We start from the raw sequence: 21,243 nt of genomic DNA, 5'->3' as shown, positions 1-21,243 counted from the left end.
ATTTTGTAGTGCAGTGCAATCATTTGACTTAAAACCTAAAACCTAATGTGTTTGGATGTAGCATAAACCTGCTGTGGCATTTTTTTTTACAGTGCTACAGGGCTACCCCTGTCTCACTGGCAGTAGTAAAACCCTTGTGGGTTTAGACAAATGAAGGTTGTTTGGGCCATCAAAGCATTTAAAGTTGAAATGATGGAGCTGATGGTCAGTGATGTCAGCAAAGATGTTGACTTTGTCTGAGTCAGAGCAGTTTCTGGTCAGTAGAGCCCCTAATTTCTCGGTCTGTCCGTCGCTGTCTCCCTGTTTCTGTCTCTCTTTTAAACTCTCTTACTCTCACATCATCTCACTTGCTCTCACACACTAGAAACTGCTGCCCTCTCATCCAGGTTAGTGTGCTGACCTGCGCCAAAAGTGTATGCATCCACAAATCTGAAATGTGCATCACATGAAACCATGCACTAAATTAAATGCATCATATGTATATTATTGGATGATTTGTGTCTACTACGGCTCAATTTCCATCAGTAACAATTAACATTCTGTTTCTTTTTCTTACATCTCTCTTGAGTTTGAAAATAAACATTGTGAATGAGCAATGTTTACTCTTCCTCTAAAGCAAGGTGTATTCATGATTGATTTACAGCAAAAGTAATAAGTTGTACACTCTTGTTTCCTCACCTATCTAAAGTTGTTGCAGGCTACAGGAGTACGTTTCCTTTTTAATTGAAACTGGGAAACTTTAAACAGCAATGTTACTGACCATGAACTACAAGGCTTCGCAGATCACTGCAGCAGCTATGCTAATTTCTTTCTCTCTTTTGGGTCACTGCCTTGTTTGGCTGCGCACATTATAATGCTGTAACTGTCCTTTGCCTGATCAGACAAAAATTGGACCAAAAGTAGAGTTCCCACAGTTTCTTAGAACTGTGCTATATTTATGCTGCAATAAACTGAGTTTTGTTCGCTATTTAAAGTAACATTAAAACTTAAGCAAAGCTATCATTCCCAGGTGTCAGCCAATGAAAATCTAATACGATAAAGATGTGTTAATCAATTCCAAGAATGATATTTTGTCAGTGTCATCTTAATGCTTGATGAAAATGGAATACAGATGCTGTTGCTGTGGAATGGAGGCTGGTTGAGGTATAATTATGGTAAGGTAAAATGAGGCTGTTGATGGTGAATGAAGTCAAATGAAGACGTTGACTGGGGTGTTATTTTCAGTGAGGCCTCTGTATGTGTGTGACACAGACATATTTTGGAACAGAAGCAGGGGGAGCGGTACATGCATGAACCCCACACCGACACGAACACGCACATTTCTGACCATAATTTATGAATGCACATAGGCACTGAGACAGAAGATGATGAGTGACCCAGATAAAACCTTTAAAGTTCATGAGGTGTCCTTGCTAATGCTCTCAGCAGAGGAACGGCATGGTTGGTGGAGAGTTTTAGAGGTCATTAATAGTCCTGAGTTGTCTCCACTCATGGAACGACGGAAATCAGAGGATAACACTGTCTTCTGTATTCTACACATAGACATGCATGTATGAGGGAAATTCATCAGATGTTTTCAGCACCTCTATGGGCCTACACACTGGCAAATGCACACACAGGCCATGTATGACCCACTCCGCTGGCTCCCTGAGTAAACATGCAGCATGCACGTAGTTAACAAGTCAACACGTCCAGCTAACCCCAACAATCTCCTATCAGTAAATTCATTCATAAGTCAGCTACAGCTTCATCTACAAAACAGATGAAGAGTTTGGTTAAAGTAATATAGTTAGTAGAGATATCCTGGAAGAAAGTGCCCTGCGTTAGCATAGTAACAACTGAAGTCATGATGAAAATTTGTATATTACAGTCTACATAATGAGCTGGGCTTGGATCAGGTAAATATCACACTTAAGTTACCTCCTTGTAGTGAAAGATGTTACAGGTGTGCTTCCAGTACATTTTTTTCACTTTAAGTCTGACCATATGATAAACTAATCTGTAACATGTGAAGAAAGTGTATAGTGTTGTCAAGTTGAAGGTGAAGGTGAAATGAGGTAAGAAGTGTGAAGCGAGTTGACTGATATGTAAATTGTAAACAAGTGGCACAACTACATTTAGCTGAAGGAAGGACTCCTTGTACCTTTCAGAGCCTCTTTCTTTCAATACCTTGACCTTGAATGACTGTCCTATCCTTAAGTGGATTCAGGCTTTTGGAGCTGTATGACTAAATGTAATCATTTCTGATTTTCAGTGCTTAAAAAGTACTCAGATTTGATAACCATAACCTTCCACTCTGATCAAGAAACAGTGACTACTTCAAAGAACTTGAGGTCCCTGGCAGGAGGGGCAATCTGGAGTCCAATGAAAGTTTTTCTTTGCTAAACTGTGACAACATACCCATGACAACTGTCGGACCATTTTGGCCACAGAATGATCTGGAACTACAGTTGGTCAGTGAACTAAACAACAGAGTATACAATCAGAATCTTGGCTATTTTCTCCCGGTTGAGGAGGAGGCACAGAATTCTGTTTAACTGGCCCTTTAACTTCAAGTAGATGCATACAAGGTAGTTTGTAGCAGGAAAGGGTTTTTGTGCTACATAAAGCATATTGATTTAACTTATTACACCAATAACAATTGATGTGTTTATGTGAATAGCACACAAAATAAATTAATGTTGTTCCTCTTTTACAAATGACACTTGCCAACACTAGCTCAGCGTGTCTTCATATATTATCGACTCTATGTTAAGCGGCCTTGCTAATGTTTCTGTGGCCTTTTCACCCCCGTTGCCATGTTCTAGATGGCACGTAGCCTCTTGCAACTCTTTTGAATGGACTTCATAAAAACCATTGTAACCATATGAACAATAGCGAAGAATCTAAAAGGGCCTCTGAATGGGAATGTCTTCATTCAATAAACAGCTGAACAATAAAACACCATGTAATTTCCCTAGTTTCTGTTTACACAGAATAAATATTTCTCTGTCTTTGCAGAAGTGAGTCTATGGGTGGGACTGGTGGTGCCAATAAAAGAATATTTAATTTTTAATTTTTCTATTTTCCCTTTTGTGTTGCTTCATTTGGAGCTTTTTTCACACCGCTTTGTAGTAGCAGCCATATGGGTTGTTATCAGATATTTTCATTCTTCATTGAAATCTCTCACTAATTCTTACTTTCCCATTTACTTACTGTATGTTCTCTACCATTTCTGTTTCTCAACTCTCTCTCAGTGCATCAACTGGATTTCCTCTATATGTCTCTGTTAAATGCCTGTCCCTCAGTCTTTCCACTTGTTCTCTGTTACTCTGCATAAACCCCCCCTTCACCCTGCCCAAAGGCCAACGCCCCCCACCCCCACCCCAGACAGCTGTCTCACCACAGCACAGAGCGACGATGTGACATCGTACTATAAATATGAGCACTCATAGACACACACAAACACATACACACACACTATAAATACCATCCCTGTGCAAAACACACTGCTGCAGTATAAATATTTAAGTATAAATGTGTAATGAATTTATTGATATGTTGCCCATGCCAGCAGGCACTGTTTTGAGCCACAGAGTGGTGAACCAATGTGGTGGCATTGAAGTGGTGCTGAGGGATTGTGGGAACGCATGTTCCGAGTTAGGCAGCTGACCAATCGGTGGGCTGGAAGCTGGAAGCCGCATCATAGAAAGAGCTACTGATCAGTACCAGTCTTCATAGCCATCCATCTCTCTCTGTTACTCTTTCTCGCCCTTTTTCTCTTTTCATTTTCTTGCTTTCTTTATCTCTATTCTTTCCTCCTTGCTCTCTTTTCTACTAGTATAGTAAATCTGATTCTTCCTGTATCTTTTCCCCTCCTTTGTCTTACCTTTCTCCTTTTCATTCATTTCATTCTGCCATACACACTCTCTTTTGAGTGCTTCTGTCTTCGTCACTTAATTTTTCTGTCTCTGAGAGCCTCTTTCTGTCTATACCCCTCAAATCTTCCTCATGCTTTACTTTTGTAATTGATAGTTCCACACAAGCTTTACAAGCATATGTTTGATTTATGAATGAGGATGTTTTTTGTGTGAAAATGTCTGCAAATCACCTCTATAGGAGATTTTCCCCACAGTTCACCAGACTGTGTATAAATGAACAGGTTTTCTGCGAAGCAAGCACAAGTGAAACAAGAGGCTTTAGTAGTGTTACAGTAGTCTGTATTGACATCAAATGACAATATTACTTACTTGACTGTGATGTCTTACAATTCAAATTAATTTATGAACCAGATAAACTCAAATAATTACGAAGGAAGGGTCTTATGGTTGAACAATTTCTGATGGATTGAAAGTAATGTAAAAACTGTTCAATTAATATGCAACAGTAATCTCTAGATTACAACTGATGAACATTTGAGGAGCAGGCAAAACAGCCAATTATTTTGTATTGCACAGATGTGGATGCACTTCTTAGACTGAGTGTGTTGCAATGTTCTGCTGAAAAAAAACTGAGGTACAAAAGTAACAAAACCTACTCTCACACTAGACATTGTGGCTATTGTGGTCTTAGTTTTATTGGGAGTAGCCAGTATCACTTCCTTTTGATAACAATCTCGATTAACCCTGCTGTTTGTTCAATAAAATTGTTCCAATGTCCCAATTTCCTTCCTCAGTAGTAGCTGTTCCACTCTGGTAACTATTAGCCTCATGTGAAAGAAGATCTGATGTAGATTTCTAAAAATACCTTTTGTCACAACCTTGGATTTGAGTGTGGTGTTTTTCTTTTGTTAAATGTCCATTTTTGTTTTACCCATTGCCTCTGTGTTCTTGTTTAGGTTTTGTTAGTTGAGCATTGCTTCTTTGTTTTCTGTTGTATTTAGTTAGATATATCCTTGTGTATTGTCTGTAGCTTTACTTTCTGTTTTATTTTGTAATTTTGGTGATTGGTGTTTTTTTCTAGTTTTGTTTCCTGTCTACCTTGATTCCCAATGCGTCTCACCTGTGTGTAATTGCCCTGCCTGCTTGTGTGTGTGTGGTGTGCCTATATATTATCCTCAGTTGTGTCCTCAGTTGTGTCCTTGTGGTTTCATCAATGATTGTGAGTGTTCTGTCAAAGCTTTGTTCCCTTATTTTGAATTCTTCCCTTTGGGATTACTCTGTGTTTTTGGACTATCCTTTTGTTTGGACTCTCACCTTGTGCTCATATGTAAACCTGTTTTGTTTACCATAATAAACCTTTTTGAACTGAATCCGCCTCCCCACTGTATGCATTTTGGGTCCTCAGTCTGTATTCCTGCCTCAGCACTCAGCCTTTCTGATACCTTTATGTGCAACAAGCAGTGGGGAAATTTTTGTTTTAGTTCTATTGCTAATTTGGAAAAATAACCATAGTTTTAAATGTAAACAATTAAATAGGCTAGATTTAGATTAGACTAGTCCTGTCCCACTATTTATGCTTGAACCTGTAGCAGATCCCATTGAGCTTTACAATGTCTCTTTAAAGCGATCAACAGAATGTTACAGACAGAACAAAACTTAAATGTTACTTCAAAGAAAACCACTGTAGATGTGTTTTCTCCCCAGAATAACACGGTGATGGCAACAGATGTTCAAATATTCTGTCTGGAGGCTTTGTGGGATTGTTATCCATTGGATGGTCTTTGATCGTGACATTCAAATCAGGAGGGATTTACAGATGTAGAGCGTCAATGATAAATCTTATATATGGATTGGATGTGAACAAGTGTAAGCCGCATGGTTACTAACGATCATATATCCCATTCTGGGTCCTTGATGCAGGTGGTGTTGGGATTAGCATCAGCAGCTGGAAGTGGGGCTAATGGGGTTTCTGATTAGTTTCTGGTTCCTATGAGGGTAGAAGAGAGTGGTAGCTAACAGCTTAAATGATTGTCTTTTTTCGACTGAATAACTGATACCATAATTGAGGGAAGTAGGAAACTTCTAGACCTTCACCATTCTCGGTTCAAAGTCACCTACCCAGCATGGTGACAGTGGTGCTGCACACTGCAAACTCGTTCTCCTCATACTCCTGGGTCTGTCTGCTGTGTTTGGTAAGGTTAACCACAAGATCCTCCCCACCCTTGAAGGGTTGAATGAATCCAGCTCTGCCTGCTCTGTGTTTGAACTTACCTGTCAGGTCGCTCCTACCAGGTGATATAGAAAGGTGTCTGAAACATGCATTCTGGCCCCCCTCATCTTCTTCCTCTACACAAGGAAGAAAAGTCAAAAAACTGTTTCCTTGACCTCGATGTAAAACGTCATGAAGTCAAGGAAAGATGTGAGGGAAAATTCATAACTTAGGAAAAGACAACTGTGGGGCGAAGAGAATCCAACTGCACCTGCTCTAGGCTACGTAATTATGCTACGGCAGAGAAGCCTGTTGTGGTGAAAGTACAATGTTCAGAAGATGGACTACAAAAAGCGCATATTTGGCTCTTCGTCATGATCACCAAATAATCTAAATGGTTGTCACATTAAGAATGCTTGCTCACACTCACCCTCCTGCCCACCTATATTTATTAACATGAATCCCAAATATTGTGTAAATAATACCTTACATTTACAGAAGAGGTTGTTCAGCTTAATCATTGCCTTTATTACGGCAAGGGTATCAGCATATGTGACTAAAGTAAAATTAGGCTAATTAATGACATTGCTGAAGGCTGGCAATACATTGGCCAGAGATTAACTGAGCATATAACATAAGCCTACACGCTGCACCATTACCCTCACTCTGATCATTTTACAAGAGTAGTAACATTCATCACCTAAGTATGGGTTTTAATTATTGACAGTTCAAAACATGCATATTAGCAAGTTATCGCATTAGAGAGAAAAGGCTTAATAGCAAATGGTAACTTACATGGTGATCAACATCCTTTATCCATCATGGTCGATGGATGTGTTTTTTTATTTTAGACAATTTTATAATTCAAACAGCATATTTCAACAATCCGAAACATAAAATAGTGTCTTATTCAAGTATCATAAATGAGTCCAATAAAGGTTATTCCGGGCTTTCCTGTCCGTCATGTATTGTAAGGATTTTGCAAAATGTGGTCGATGGATTTTATCGTTTGAGTTTGAGAACGGTGCATCACTTTTAATGTAGCTGACGCAAGCAATTATGGTACGCCATTATCTCTTTCCTTTCATAAAGGATGGTCCAGTGTACTCTATGCTAAATGAGATAAGAAAGGAAGCTCTGAAGCACTTTTCCTGAGCATTTAGAGAATTTGATCAGTTCTTTTCACAGCTGCCACTTAAATACTCCCGGGTCATTTCTCTCAGTTAGGAACCTTCCCTAGCAAAACAGACTTTTTGACGGCATCCCTGATTCTGCACTCACATGGCTTCTCCTACCATGCTATGCTGATGACACCCATCTATTCTTGTGATTCCACCATCTGACAATCAGGTGGAGAATTGCATTAAGGCTTGCTTTATGTGTCAAGACTGAGTATGTGTTTCTTTAAGGGAAGACAATACTGAGACCTGTCCATCACTTGTGGAAATACTGTGGTGATGCCAACTCAGACCAGAAAATACTTGAGTGTGTCCCTAACAACAAACTGTTACTCTCTGTGAACTTTGTGTACAACATGAGGAGGATTTGCCACTTCCTCAGTACAGAGGCACTCACGCAGACGCTTGTCACCTTCCACTTGGACTTCTTTAACTCCCGCCTAGCTGGAGCCCTGTGTCTGCCGCCAGACCTATGTAGCTAGTCCAGAATGTTGCTGCCTGCCTGGTTTTCCCACAAGACTCTGTTTCTCTATTCACTATACTGACTACCTGTCGTGACTCCCATCCAGTTTAAGACTCTGGAGTTGATCCACAGGGCGGTGAGAAGAACTGCTCATTCCTTCAACCCATGGTCAAAAGAGGATCTCCACAGGTGAAACATTTTGGGCCCAATTCAAAACCGGCCTATTGGAAAACCTTTCCAAACTGTGCATAAATGTATTGTTTTTTTAAAGACCTGAACCAAAAGGGAACTGAGGACAGCCAGACTCAACCTGTATAGTCACAGGGATGATTTGACCTGATCCAAAATAGTGGTATTAGATATAATGACACACAGATCTAAGACCCATGGTAACACAAAAGAAGCGTACCCAACCCACTTAGACTGAACATAATTTGGACTGGGCCTAACTAAAGCACTAAACACAGTCTTAGTTGTTTGTTTGCTAGTGACAGCAACATCATCCAGCTCATGGTCCTATGAAGGCTGAATGCAATTGCTGTAAGTTGCTTTGGACAAAAAAATCTGCCAAATAAATAATATACAATGAATGAATGAAAACCGATGAAAGGAGCTCAGAGATTTTGCTTGCAGTTGTTTTCTGATTACTTACACATCTCAGTACACAATTATGTGTGCATTTATGCTCCTCTCCTAACTTTGTAGTCTCTCTTACTTTCTTCACACCTTCTCCTTGTTCACATCCTCTCCCTCCACTCACCCAAATCTTCCTGTCATCACACTTACCCTCCCCTGACCTTCTCTCTCCTCATCTGTGGACTTTCTCCCTTCCTCATCTCTCATCAAGTCTTGCTCTCTATGTCCCTCCCTGCGTTCTTTCAAAGCCACGTCCCTCTGTCCTTCCTCCAGCTCCACTCATCAAAGGTCACTGTTGTTTTTTCTGACTACGCTTAGCACGTCTGTATGACGGCATGTGTATGTGTGTGCATGTGAGTGTGTATGTGTGTAAGAGTGACTTGACGTGACATGTCGCTCAATCTCCTTATTAACCCATTTCTGTGTTTACCTTTGGGCACCCGGGGTAATCATATTGTCACAACCTATTTCAGGGTGCCCACTCAACCTCTCCCTATGCACTTCTCTGCTTCACTTGCACTTTTCCAACCATCTCTCTTGCTCTTCATCTTTACTCCACTTTACCTGGCTGTCTTTCTCTACAATCTTTTCTCTTTCGCTGGTTGTTTGCCTCTTTCCATTTTCCTCCATTTTCATTCCTCCCTTTCTCTCACTTTCCCTCCTCCCCTTTCTCAGTCTCTCCCTCTTTCTGCCCAAAGTTCTGCAGCCCAGCTGGCATGGTTTTCTAGTGGTGTAGTAAAATATAAATATAATAAGGACGTTTTTGAGCTGGTGAATCCATTCTGAGCAGCGAAACATCACCACAGAGCCCACAGATGTGGCACACACTCAGGAGAAAGAGAGCGGGATGGATGGAGAGAGGGAGGAGAAAGAATCCCTCATTTGAAATGGAGAGAATACAGCAGGAGCACTGACTGCATTATTGTTGGCATTAGCTGGCTACTGAACTTGTTATTAGAACACTTCATACAAATTTGACTCTTTAAGCAAGTCTCCAATCTTTTGAGTCTCACTCAGCCCTCAAGTCTTATTTTAAGACTAGTCTTTCAAAGGAAATCAAATATATACATGTAATTAATAAATATGAAATTCAAGTGCAGTTAAGAGGAAGTTTGACTATTCTCAGTAGAAATTAGATTTCTCACAGCTGCATTTAGATTGTTACACTGGTGTCAGTACTCAATCACAACTAGCTAAATGGATTTATATTCTCCTCCATTTAAATTACTGTTTATTTGTTATATCTAAATGTTTCATAATGGCCATACTAGGATAACTAATAGAAACTATTTTATTCTATTGTATTCTGTTGTATTCTATAATTTTTTATTCTATGGTGGACAGTAATACTCAGAGAAGCTCTGTGCATGTGTACACAATTAATTGTGTGGATGTGATTGTGACTGTGTTTACTTGCAAAAGTTCAAGTTAGTACTCATGCATTAATGCTTAACTGTAAGTTTGTTACTGCCTTTGTGTCCATGTATGTTTGTACCTGCATGCTTCTGTATTCTTATGTGTATGTGTTTATGTGTGCGCGTTCATATGTGCTTCCTTCTCTCCATGCATATGGGTTTAGTGTCAGAGCACAGCGTACTTTAGTCCCCTGGGCAGCTCTTTGTTTTCTTTAGCCATGCGGTGACTAGCCTAGCCCGCTAACTCCAAGACACATTTAGCCTGTGCTCCAATTTTATATCATCCTGCTTTTATTTTCCTTCTGTCTGCTCTCTGACCAAACACACTGCACTGAACTGGCCTTTAGCAAGACTAGTATTGGTGCTACTCTCAACCATTGATAGACAGATTTGGTCATTGTGGTTTTCACTGGCTGCCATGTTAGTGCCAGCTTAGCTCCTAAACTACGCGCACTGGCCAAGTGGTACTTGCTGCCAAAAAGGTATGGCGAATTGTGTGGAGGCTGCAGTTATATGCAGTATATCCAGCATGTTTTCTCTCCTTGTCTTGAAAGATTAAGGCTTACAAGGTTTCAGACAGAACCACTCCGATGCTTAGAAGCCTAGTGACTAAGACGTAGTGTTAGGTGTTTATTGTGGTCTGGGCTTGAATGCTAGAGTGTGTGGAGGGAGGAGGAGGAGGAGAAGGAGGAAGAGGGATGGTGGTTTTAGCCACCAGCTGTTGTTACCTTGAGCATAACGTCCTTTAACCCCCATTACAGCGAATCACCACAAGCCACAAACACGCTAGCTTCCACTGACTGCAAAACAACCAAATCTCACTTGTTTACCAGCTAATGTGCCATGTATTCACTCTCTCTTACTCATTCACCCCCTCTTCCATCTCCCTGTCTTTTATCAACTCCACAATTCACATCTTGCTCCCTCTTTTCCCAATATGCTCTCATCAAACCCTTTGTACAATTTTCTCACCCTCTCTCATTATCTCTCTGTATCATCCTTTTTCACATCATTTCCATCTCTTTCTTTTCATCTCCTAACATTTCCTTTCATCTGTGTCTTCCTCGTCTTGCCCCACTCAGAGCCTTTGTTGGTTAGGGCTCTGGGTATGCGTGGGTAACCCCGGTGCCCATGTAAAGGCCCTGTGCTGTGGACTCACAGAGCCCCAGTGCCAGTAGATGAAAGCAGTGAGAGACTCTGGGGCTGGCACCCATCTTCCTCTGTCCTGCCACCATGGCCTCTTATTTCACAGAGAAAATTAATAACTTTAACAAACATCAATGAGCGAGGGCCTGATGCTCGGTTGACTTGTCAGCTAGCCTGGTGTATGTGTGTGTGTGTGTGTGTGTGTTAGCATGTGAGTGTGTACTGTGAACACATGCCTGGATATGTGTGTTTGAGGGCCATGCACATGTGTGTGCATGTGTGTTTGAGCTCATACCTTATGGCATGTCAGCCATTGAAATAGTGCAGACAGACCCCCAACAGAAATAGCGTAAGACAGAAAAATTGACAGGGTGATGAATGCTAACAGAAAGAAGATTTCTTTGGGGGGTGTATGGGGTGTCAGGCTCCACTCTGGTTTGATCTGATCAGATAGTTGCCAGCTTGAAAGGCCATGGTGTCCTTTCTTGAGGCAAAGAGGAACTGAAAGACCGATGGTTGAAGGGAGGGATGGATGGATGGATGGACGGAGAATGTGACCACTTCTGAAGCATTGTCGACAGCCACGCTGAATAGGCAGCGGGCCTGCTTGGAGCCACGCCTGTATTTATGATCTTCAAAGGAGGGATGACACACACACACACTCACGCACACCCACAAAATGTTGATAGTTACAGGAAAACATATGCTTGGGCAAAACGTGGGTACGCACAAATTTGCATATACATTTCTAGTCACGAATGCACACAGACAAACCTTTGTACACATGCAGAAACAGAAACACTAAATGAGGCAGACACAGGTATCAACACTCACATACAGTATGTGATGGGTCACAGCACCTCTGCATGACTGTTTAATAGTGTAAATGGTTAATGCATTTACCCAGTGTCTGCAATGCCGTACATATACCAAAATCACATGCCACCTGCAGCGGAGCTGCCGAGCAAGGCACAGTTGATAGCAGTTTGGGGTTCAGTGTCTTGCTCAAGAACACTTACTATAAACAGGCAGGATGAGCCAGAACCATCAACCCTTAAAGGAATAGTTTTATTATTTGGGGAAATAACATTAATCTCTTCCTTGCAAGATTAGATCAAACGATCATGTCTGTATGATAAATATGAAGCTGCCAGCAGCTGGTTAGCTTAGCTGAGACTGAAGACTGGAAAAAGATGAAACAGCTGTCTGAAGGAAACAAATCCACCTATCAGCACCCCTAAACTTCACTCATTAACATGTTAAATCAAGTTTGTGTAAGTGTAAGTGTAAAAGTAAAAGTTTTTTTACAGGGAGTCATCTGCCGGATTAGTTCTTGGCTAGGAGCAGTGACTTCCTGAAGTCTTGTTGTCACTGTAAGATTGGCAGGCAACTAGTGTAGTCCGGCACCTAACCCCCTGAAAAAAACTACAAATCAGTATTTAAACAGATTAAACAACCAAGATTCAATTGTGTCAAATTAGTAACCCTTAGAGTTGCTGCATTTGTTTTAGTTTTGGACAGAGCTAGGCCAGGTGTTTTCCCCTGTTTCCAGTCTTTGTGCTAAGCTGAGCTAACCGCCTGCTGGCTATAGCCTTATACTTACTGGACAGATTTCATTGAGTGGTACTGATCTTCTCACCTAAAACTCGGCAAGAAAGCAAATAAGCTTTTTCTCTGTGACACCGTTCCTCATATCTCTCGTCACTAAAAAACTGAAAGACTGACACCTCAATATGACAAATTTTGATTTCTTTTAACTGGCCCGTATGTTCTGTTCCAGCAGCGTTGTAATGAATTTACACAAGTGTCAGTTGATGTTCTATTTCAGCTAAAAGGCAAACAAGGCTATAGATGGCTGTTTACTGTGTGAATGTCTCTCTTTGCTTTGCTCTGTTCCATCAAGAGACATGAAAAGCGGTGGTGCTGCAAAAATACTTTATGGTGTTTACACTCACAAATAATAAAACATAAATTGTGGAAACCCTCAGCCTTGTACAGTTCAGTTCATTCAAAGGATCCTGCCCTGAAAAACAGGGGGGAGACCACTGATTTTCTGCTGGCAAATATTTGAAGATCTAATTTGGAAGGATTGGGTTTACTGGTGTTAAACTGTGTGTGTGAGTGTGTGTGTGTATGTGCGTGTGTGCGCACACGTGTGTACATGTGTGTAGGCGCATGTGTGGGCTTGTTTTACTATATTTGTGGGGTCCAAAAACTGGGATTCCACTGTACTTGTGGGGTCTAACAGCTTTGTGGGGACCAAAATGTCGGACTCAACAAGTTTAAAGGGCTTTTGAGGGTCAAGACTTGGTTTCAGGGTTCTGATTAGAATTAAGTTAAGGTCAGGGTTACGGTTAGGCATGTAGTTGTGATGGTTAAGGTTGGGGTAAGGGTCTAGGGTCTATCCTTTTTTTATGTAAAGCACTTTGAATTACCTTGTTGTTAAAATGTGCTGTACAAATAAACTTGCCTTGCCTTGCCTTGCCTAGGGAACGCATTATGTCAATGACAGGTCCCCATAAAGATAGTGACGCATTGGCTTTGTGTGTGTGTGTGTGTGTGTGTGTGTGTGTGTGTGTGTGTGTGTCAGCCTAAGCAGCCAGCAGTAGCATCCAGACAGTTCAAAGTTATTAAATTAAAGATTCATTTTAAGAAAATTGCATAAAGCTATTAATCTCCTACATTAATTACAGTTACCTAGACTAATTGGCACTGCTGTAAGTCAGCAGCCAAGCAGGCAGCTAGCCAATCATAGATTTAGTCAGTCAGCAAGTCAAACAAACTGTTGACTGACCGTCAGTCAGTCAGTCCATCCACCAACCATCCAGGAAAGCAGTCTGTCTCACATAGTAAATTAACCCATTACCCAGTCATTTAACCAAAAACTAGCCAGAAGGTCAACTAATGACCCTTGATCTTATTTGATCTTGGAATGCAGCCAGGGCAAAATAACTATAGTGGCTGCAACAAAAAGGGCACAAACAGACAAAGCCAACAACCGGGAATTCGAATTCGAAGTAGCAGCAAAGCTTATGTTTGCCGCTTGCCTGCCTGCCTGCCTGTCAGCAGAGTGTGGACAGGACTCTCCAGTGCGCCCATGTGCCCGGGAGGGGCGGGGTGGGTGGCAGTGTAGGGAGAGAGGGAGAGGAGAGAGGAGAGCAGGACTGGCAGGGTGCGGTCTGAAGTGGCAACAGATCGTTTTGGATCACTCAAATCCCTTCAATTCAACTGGAAAGCTGTAGCTTGTTGCACGCCGGCCGCATATGGAGAGGAAACGCTTTCAACGCAGAGGGCACCAACCAAACAGCGGGCGAAAGTGGCTGATATTGTGACAGTTTCCCAGCGCAAAAGAAAGAGAGGGAGAGAAACCACAACACTGCAAAGTTGGATATTAGTAACCACTCTCTCACCCGCCAAATCGACTTTGAACCTGTTTGTTTAAATACACGGACTTGCACTGCCTGCACACTTACTGTTGATTCTGTAAGGCGGAGGGAGCGAAGTTTCTCATTTTGCCTCAATTTCTTTTGGGAGCAGCTTAAAACTTTTTGGTGTCCTCATGGTGCCTGGTGCAGGCGAGGTGCTGAGCTTCTTTTATCCGAGATTTTCGGACGTGATGTTGCGACTGTCTCGGACGATGGAGTCGGGAACTGAACCGGGGAGGTACTGAAGACAGCTCTCTCCCCCGGGAGATCCTCCCTCCTCTCGGGGCGATGCGGATCTCCTTCCTCCTTCTCACCGCCTCTCTGTGTGCCTTGGTCCTCCTCCTCGCACCTGCCTCGGAGGGCTGTGGGCCGGGGAGGGGGTACGGCAAGAGGCGGCTCCCGAAGAAACTCATCCCGCTTGCTTACAAGCAATTCAGCCCCAACGTCGCCGAGAAGACCCTGGGAGCCAGCGGGAGACCCGAGGGCAAAATAACGCGCAACTCCGAGCGCTTTAAAGAACTGACACCGAATTACAACACAGATATTATCTTCAAAGATGAGGAGGACACGGGCGCCGACAGGCTCATGACCCAGGTAAGGAGAGGAGAAGAACAGGATGGATGTAAAACATGTTGCTCAGATGCGCAAAGATGGACCATTGCCCTTGAGTGCCATTGTTTGATATACGTGGAATAACTGTCCATTGGATATAGTGATAAAATCTGCATTAACAATATCTTATTTGGTTAATCCTGAGCTGCAGCAGACCTATTCCATGTAGCTGACTGACCTGAAAAATCCCAGACTAGCCACACAGTTTCATCCAAATTGTCTGCTGAATGTTTGTTATCAGTTACCAAAATGATTGCTTTCATTGACTCTCCCTGGCCCTTCATTTCACCTCTGGATTTTGCTACCTGACATACTTAGCTGATGTGATTTCCTTGAAGTATTGCTTTTACTCAAAAAAATAAGCCTTTCTCTCTGTCATTGGCAATGCCTATAATTAGCCTATCCATTAGGCTGGACATATGGAAGTGCGTAAAACCCCTCTTGTCAAACCAAAGTCTATGCAGGATACATTTAACCAACCGATAAATTAGTCTTACTTTTAATTTAATATCACATCTAAATGTTTATTTGGCCCAGGACAAGACAACCATATGTAATTGGAACAACTAGAGCAGTGGCTCCTTTATGCACAGGCCCAAATCTGTCTAGACTTGTTTGTAAAATACAAATACATTGATCTAGCACACACACATACATGCAGACATGCTGTCCACATTGGATATGTCTCTTTTTCTTTGAACTTTGTTTGATTACATGCTTGTAACCATCCCTTAGACTCGTCACATCCAACTCTTCTTCTTCTTGATCTTTCTCCACCTCCAGCTTTCCCCCCAGCATTATTAGGACAACATTTTTTTGCATTTGTATTGTTTGTTTGTAACAGCCTGCCTTCCTCTCCCCTCCATGTACCTCTCTTAGCGTTGTAAAGACAAGTTAAACTCTCTGGCCATCTCTGTGATGAACATGTGGCCGGGCGTAAAGCTGAGAGTGACGGAGGGCTGGGATGAGGATGGTCATCATTCAGAGGACTCGCTGCACTATGAGGGACGTGCTGTCGACATCACCACTTCAGACAGGTAGGCATGCCATAGAACACATTATGAGATAGGACACACAATGGCCAGGCAACATTTAAACAGTGTGTCAGTTAAGACAGTCAACAAGTCACTCAGTCAGTCAACTGACACCAACTAATGGACTTGTGTTCTTGTGACTGTCCTCCTTGTAGCTATGTTGTTGTGTAGTTAATTGTTCCAATGTGTGTCAGTGGAAAAGGTCTTCTGTGCATGTCTGGGAAAAACATGCAGTGTCAGTCAAGCTTGAATTGAATCACATTTGGAGTAAACAACATCTTTTCATTCCTTTTCATAGAGACAGAAATAAGTATGCCATGTTGGCCCGTCTGGCTGTAGAAGCCGGATTTGACTGGGTCTACTACGAGTCCAAAGCCCACATTCACTGTAGCGTCAAGTCAGGTAAGAGATGGATATGAGCTGCAGTGTGTGTGTTTGTATGTTTCTGTGTTTGTGGGCAGCTTTTTATGATCCCTAATGAGGTTGATGCTAGACCTTTTGTTGGTGATTCACTAATGGTTTACCAGTGCCACTATCATCAGTCTGTGCATGTGTTTGTGTGTATGGCCTATTGGGAGCCAATCAAAGCAGGGTGTGCACCTGTGCTCTTTGCTGTATTCATTAAGTGATAATTCTTTTGTGATTGTGCAATGTTAGGCTTTAGAATATGCAGATAGAGGCAGTGTAAAACTGACATTTCTGACATGGATGTATTCTATGCTATATTATGTGGTGGAACAGTGGAATAACCAATATTGAGTAGGACATTTCTCCCTCGCCAAAAAAATTATAATAATGCATATATAAATATCTAATGTACATTTAAAGTGACATTTGACATACTTTCTGCATTTCTCTGATTGGCTGTTTAATTCTTTAAAATGTCATTGTTAATATTAAGTTACATGATTCCAACACACACTTTCTGAAATAAATCAGATACAGTCCTTATGCAAACAACATGTGATTGCATTGCACCTCAAGCTATTCTAACTTTTGAGACATTTTAGAAATCCATTTACCCATGTCTGGTACTACCAGTTATTTGATGCCAAACTACATTCTAGCAGTTCATTGAGGTTAGTAGGCTGTGAGATGATTAACTCTCTCTTTGTTTTGCTGTTGCTTTTCCTTCAGTAGGTTTCTCTCAGATCTCTTATCTAAGTCTTATCACCTCCTGGTCACAGCCCTCCTTTTCTGCAGCCCTCAGGCTCACAGACACACACACCTTGGACAAATATTTGTCTGCCTTAAGACTGCTTTAAGACAACCCTCCCACATACCCAAACACACATTTATACTTTTGTATTTCTTATTTCTATTCTATTCTTGCCTGTTATTGCTCCTTCCAGATTGTTTCCCAGTTTCTTTGAGATAATTCCACTAGCTCTTTTCCAAAATATTCATTGTTAAGAATCGAGCTCATTATAATGTACCAATGCTCTTTCCTTTAGTGGCACCTTTGAGAGTGGGCATGTGACTCTGTTTAAAACACAAACTCTGCTGTAATCCAAACAATATCTAGACCCAGGTCTCAGTCTGTGTACTTTCCTGTCTCTCTGACCCCAGGCCGTGCTCTGACTGTGGTGATACAATCAGCTGGTTATCCATTAGCTCTTGCTGACTACTTCTTCTTGCCACCTCGTCTCACTGCGTCTTAAAGGGCCACCTTATTCAGAAATACTCCAACAAGATCAAATGCCCAAATGAACAGAAATCTACATGCTTTTTTAATAATGTTAAATGTGTTATGTATGTACGTGTATCATACTGATGCCATATTGCCGTATCAAAGTGAAGGGGCAAGCTGTCTTGTTTAACAACATAAAACACATTCATGTGACCCCACCAAGCATTTTAAGGGGCCTCAGAAAAGGCACTACTCCTTTTGGAAACACTATTATGTACAATTTTAAGCCAGATTTATAGACCTATGTATTGCGGAATGAGGGCCACCCCAACCTGTGTAAAGAGTTACTTGAAGTCACTCAGAAATCAGTAATATCGTTTGTAAAATCAAATCATCAATTGTGGATGGGGTTAGAAATGATAATCTGCTGGTAAAAACAGTGTTTCTGTGAAGTATGTTTGTGTGTGTATGACTGAGTTGTAAGAATAAGGAGAGAGATAGAATCTGACAGTTTGAACATGAGACATAATAAATACAAAAGTTAACAATCCGCCACTGATCCTCTGAGATAAAGTTGTCCTTCAGTCAGTGTCAAAGTCTCTTCTGTTTTATAGATCACTCAGTGACCTAGCATAACGTGCGGATTCAGCCACTGTAGTAGACCAAGTGCTGCTGGGCTCCACTCTTGAGAGAAATTCAGAGTGTATTATTCTTTGTGTTTTGACTCCTCATCCTTGCATCTTCACCAGAAAACAAGGCAATACATTAAAACAGGACCAAATTAAGTCAAATCAAATAATATTATTTCTCTTTCTTTCATCTCTCCAGAACATTCAGTGGCAGCCAAAACCGGTGGTTGTTTCCCTGGCAATGCTCAGGTTATTCTCAAGGGTGGGGCTACTAAACAGATGCGTGACCTTCACCCTGGTGACCGTGTCTTGGCTTCCTCAACAGCAGATGGTCTTGGCCCCCTTCTCTACAGCCCAGTCTTATCCTTTGTGGACCGCCAGCCCAATGTCACAAAGATCTTCTACATCATTGGCACCAACACAGGACTAAATATTACTCTCACAGCCGCTCACTTGATTTTTGTCACAGACTGCACTGGTGGGCTGAGGGACCCAAAGTGGGAAGAGACAGCTGAAGAGCCACTTTTGGGCTGTACACGGGAGGGCAGACCTGGATGGGTAGCAGGTCTGAGGACAGTGTTTGCCAGTGAGGTCCGGCCAGGACAGTGCATACTCACATCACAAGGGAAAGTGGGGTCACAGGCAACACTTTCAGTCGTGAACTTTGTAGAAGAACAGAGGAGCACCGGGTTGTATGCCCCACTAACCCAGCATGGGTCGGTAGTGGTGAACGGCGTGCTGGCGTCCTGCTATGCTGCTGTGGACAATCACTATTTGGCCCACTGGGTCCTGGCCCCATTGAGATTCTTCTACAGCCTGATGGGACCTTCAGAACCGCAGACTGACGGCCTGCACTGGTACCCTTGGCTTCTACAGAGGCTGGGGCAAACTCTGCTGGATCCTGGACACTTCCACCCCTGGGGGATTGAGCAAGGACACAGATAGGAGACCCAGAGACATGTCTCACACTGATGACTTCATTCACTCTATTGTATTCAGGAGCACCAAAGCACAGATTGAGGGTCCACCAAAGACGATTGATTTTATGGTGGAAATGTGTTTTTCCAACTCTACTTGCCTGTATTTGCTGTACCTCAACAAACTCTTTATTTGTAGCAAAAATTGTATGAACGACAAAGAGGGGAGACTAAACGTATTTTATACTTTTGGCAATTTTAGTTTCATTAATTCCAGGAGATTTAGAGGATGGAGAAGACTGAGGGGTAACACAAAACACACGCAAAGACAGTTCTGTAAGGGATTAATCAGTTAAATTTCAAGTTATTTTCTTCAACCTGTATCACTAAAAAACAGGGACTGTGATTCGAAATGATAGCTTTCATTAAAACAAGTAGGTAGTCAAGTAAGAGAATCAGGTTTCATCTTTATTACTTTGTACTGTATTTACTGTAATCTGTCAACATTTGTGCATCTTGAGAACATGCTGAGGCTTACTGATATAAGAAATATAAACATATGAGGATACCTTTTGTGACCGCCTTCAGAGAAATGATTAAGGTGAACTCACAAAGGAAATATTTGACAAGGAAGAAGAAAAGACAGAAAACTTGTTACTGAACAAGGAGTGATTTGAAACTCTATGAATATATTAGGTATATACAGTGAAGTAAGATTAAGGAAAAAATACAACTGTTTGCTGTTGACTGTCAGAATCACCACTGCAGTAAATTCAACTGATACTTTACTGTTTTGATAGAGCCTATTCTGTACATAAGAATTAATTTACAAAATAATATTTAACTGGAAAATGGGGGATGATGTTCTGCATATTTACTGAATGCAGTGTAGCACTTTGCTAGTGTTGCATTACAGCTTCACATCTGGAAAGGGCTTCAATGGAAAACTATTGAATGGCAAGAGAATGGTTATGAGAACACGTTAATTGTGTTGCTTTGTGTATACTTCAACTTTACAACATTTGTGAAGTACTGATGCAGGATAGACGCATGTGGTTATAATGGCCACGCTGTCAGTCTGTTTTCTGATTTCACTCAACTTGATTGTCTCAAACTGATTCATATAATTCATTTATACAGCTTCTTTTTTCATCAGTTATTTAAAAGGTGTAATTTTGTGACATGTTTTTAATGTTTTTAATTTCCAATTTCAATTTTCAGGTCAGTTGTTCTAGTTAAGGCATACACAACACTCAGGCTGTATTCAACTACTGTATTAAACAACAGCTATGCATCATATTAAATAACAGATAGTAAATCTCTTTAATATTGAACAGTAATTTACCTGATAGCTCTCTATGCATGGTCTTTTTTTTTGTATCCCATCTATCATGTTAAGACTTAAGATTAGATTGGGAAACATTTTAGTTTTTAACACTATGGGAAGCAGATATGACAGGTGGCTGAATAAATATGGATAAACATGTAGTTCATATTAGTGTCCGTCCAGTTGAACTCCAAGGCGTTATTCTACATGAATGGTAAAATATTTGTCACATATGTATATTAAGCTATTGTTGGAGAAACTATTTAAAGATCTATTTTTAGAAAATAATGTAAACTATTATTATTTTCAGCAACTCTGTGCATACACTTTGTATTTGAAACATAAAGTTGTTATTTTTAAACCAAAACGACTCTGTGCTTTATTTGGTGGCAACAATTTAAAAAAAGATCATGTCTACATTATACACTGCTCAAAAAATAAAGGGAACACTAAAATAACATATCCTAGATCTGAATGAATGAAATCATCTCATTAAATACTCCTTTCTTTACATAGTTGAATGTGCTGACAACAAAATCACACAAAAATTATCAATGGAAATCAAATTTATCAACCCATGGAGGTCTGGATTTGGAGTCTCACTCAAAATCAAAGTGGAAAACCACACGACAGGCCAATCCAACTTGTGTGTGTTGCCTCCACGTGCCTGTATGACCTCCCTACAACGCCTGGGCATGCTCCTGATGAGGTGGCGGATGGTCTCCTGAGGGATCTCCTCCCAGACCTGGACTAAAGTATCCG

At 41.3% G+C, this 21,243-nt stretch overlaps 1 protein-coding gene across 1 annotated transcript; it reads left to right on the top strand.

Moving 5' to 3' along the window:
* Window positions 1-14,058: 14,058 nt before the first annotated feature.
* Window positions 14,059-20,132, top strand: LOC119903984 (indian hedgehog B protein-like). Its single transcript, XM_038720327.1, has 4 exons — window positions 14,059-14,926; window positions 15,824-15,981; window positions 16,277-16,380; window positions 18,437-20,132. The coding sequence occupies exons 1-4, from the start codon at window positions 14,621-14,623 to the stop codon at window positions 19,180-19,182; spliced, it is 1,314 nt and encodes a 437-aa protein (XP_038576255.1). The 5' UTR covers window positions 14,059-14,620; the 3' UTR covers window positions 19,183-20,132.
* Window positions 20,133-21,243: the final 1,111 nt, after the last annotated feature.

Source organism: Micropterus salmoides, unplaced genomic scaffold (genome assembly GCF_014851395.1).
Source record: "Micropterus salmoides isolate LMB-PRFRI ecotype aquatic unplaced genomic scaffold, ASM1485139v1 Ms_hic_scaffold_15, whole genome shotgun sequence".
Taxonomy (NCBI): Eukaryota; Metazoa; Chordata; class Actinopteri; order Centrarchiformes; family Centrarchidae; genus Micropterus; species Micropterus salmoides.
This window is presented reverse-complemented; position numbering and strand designations above follow the sequence as displayed.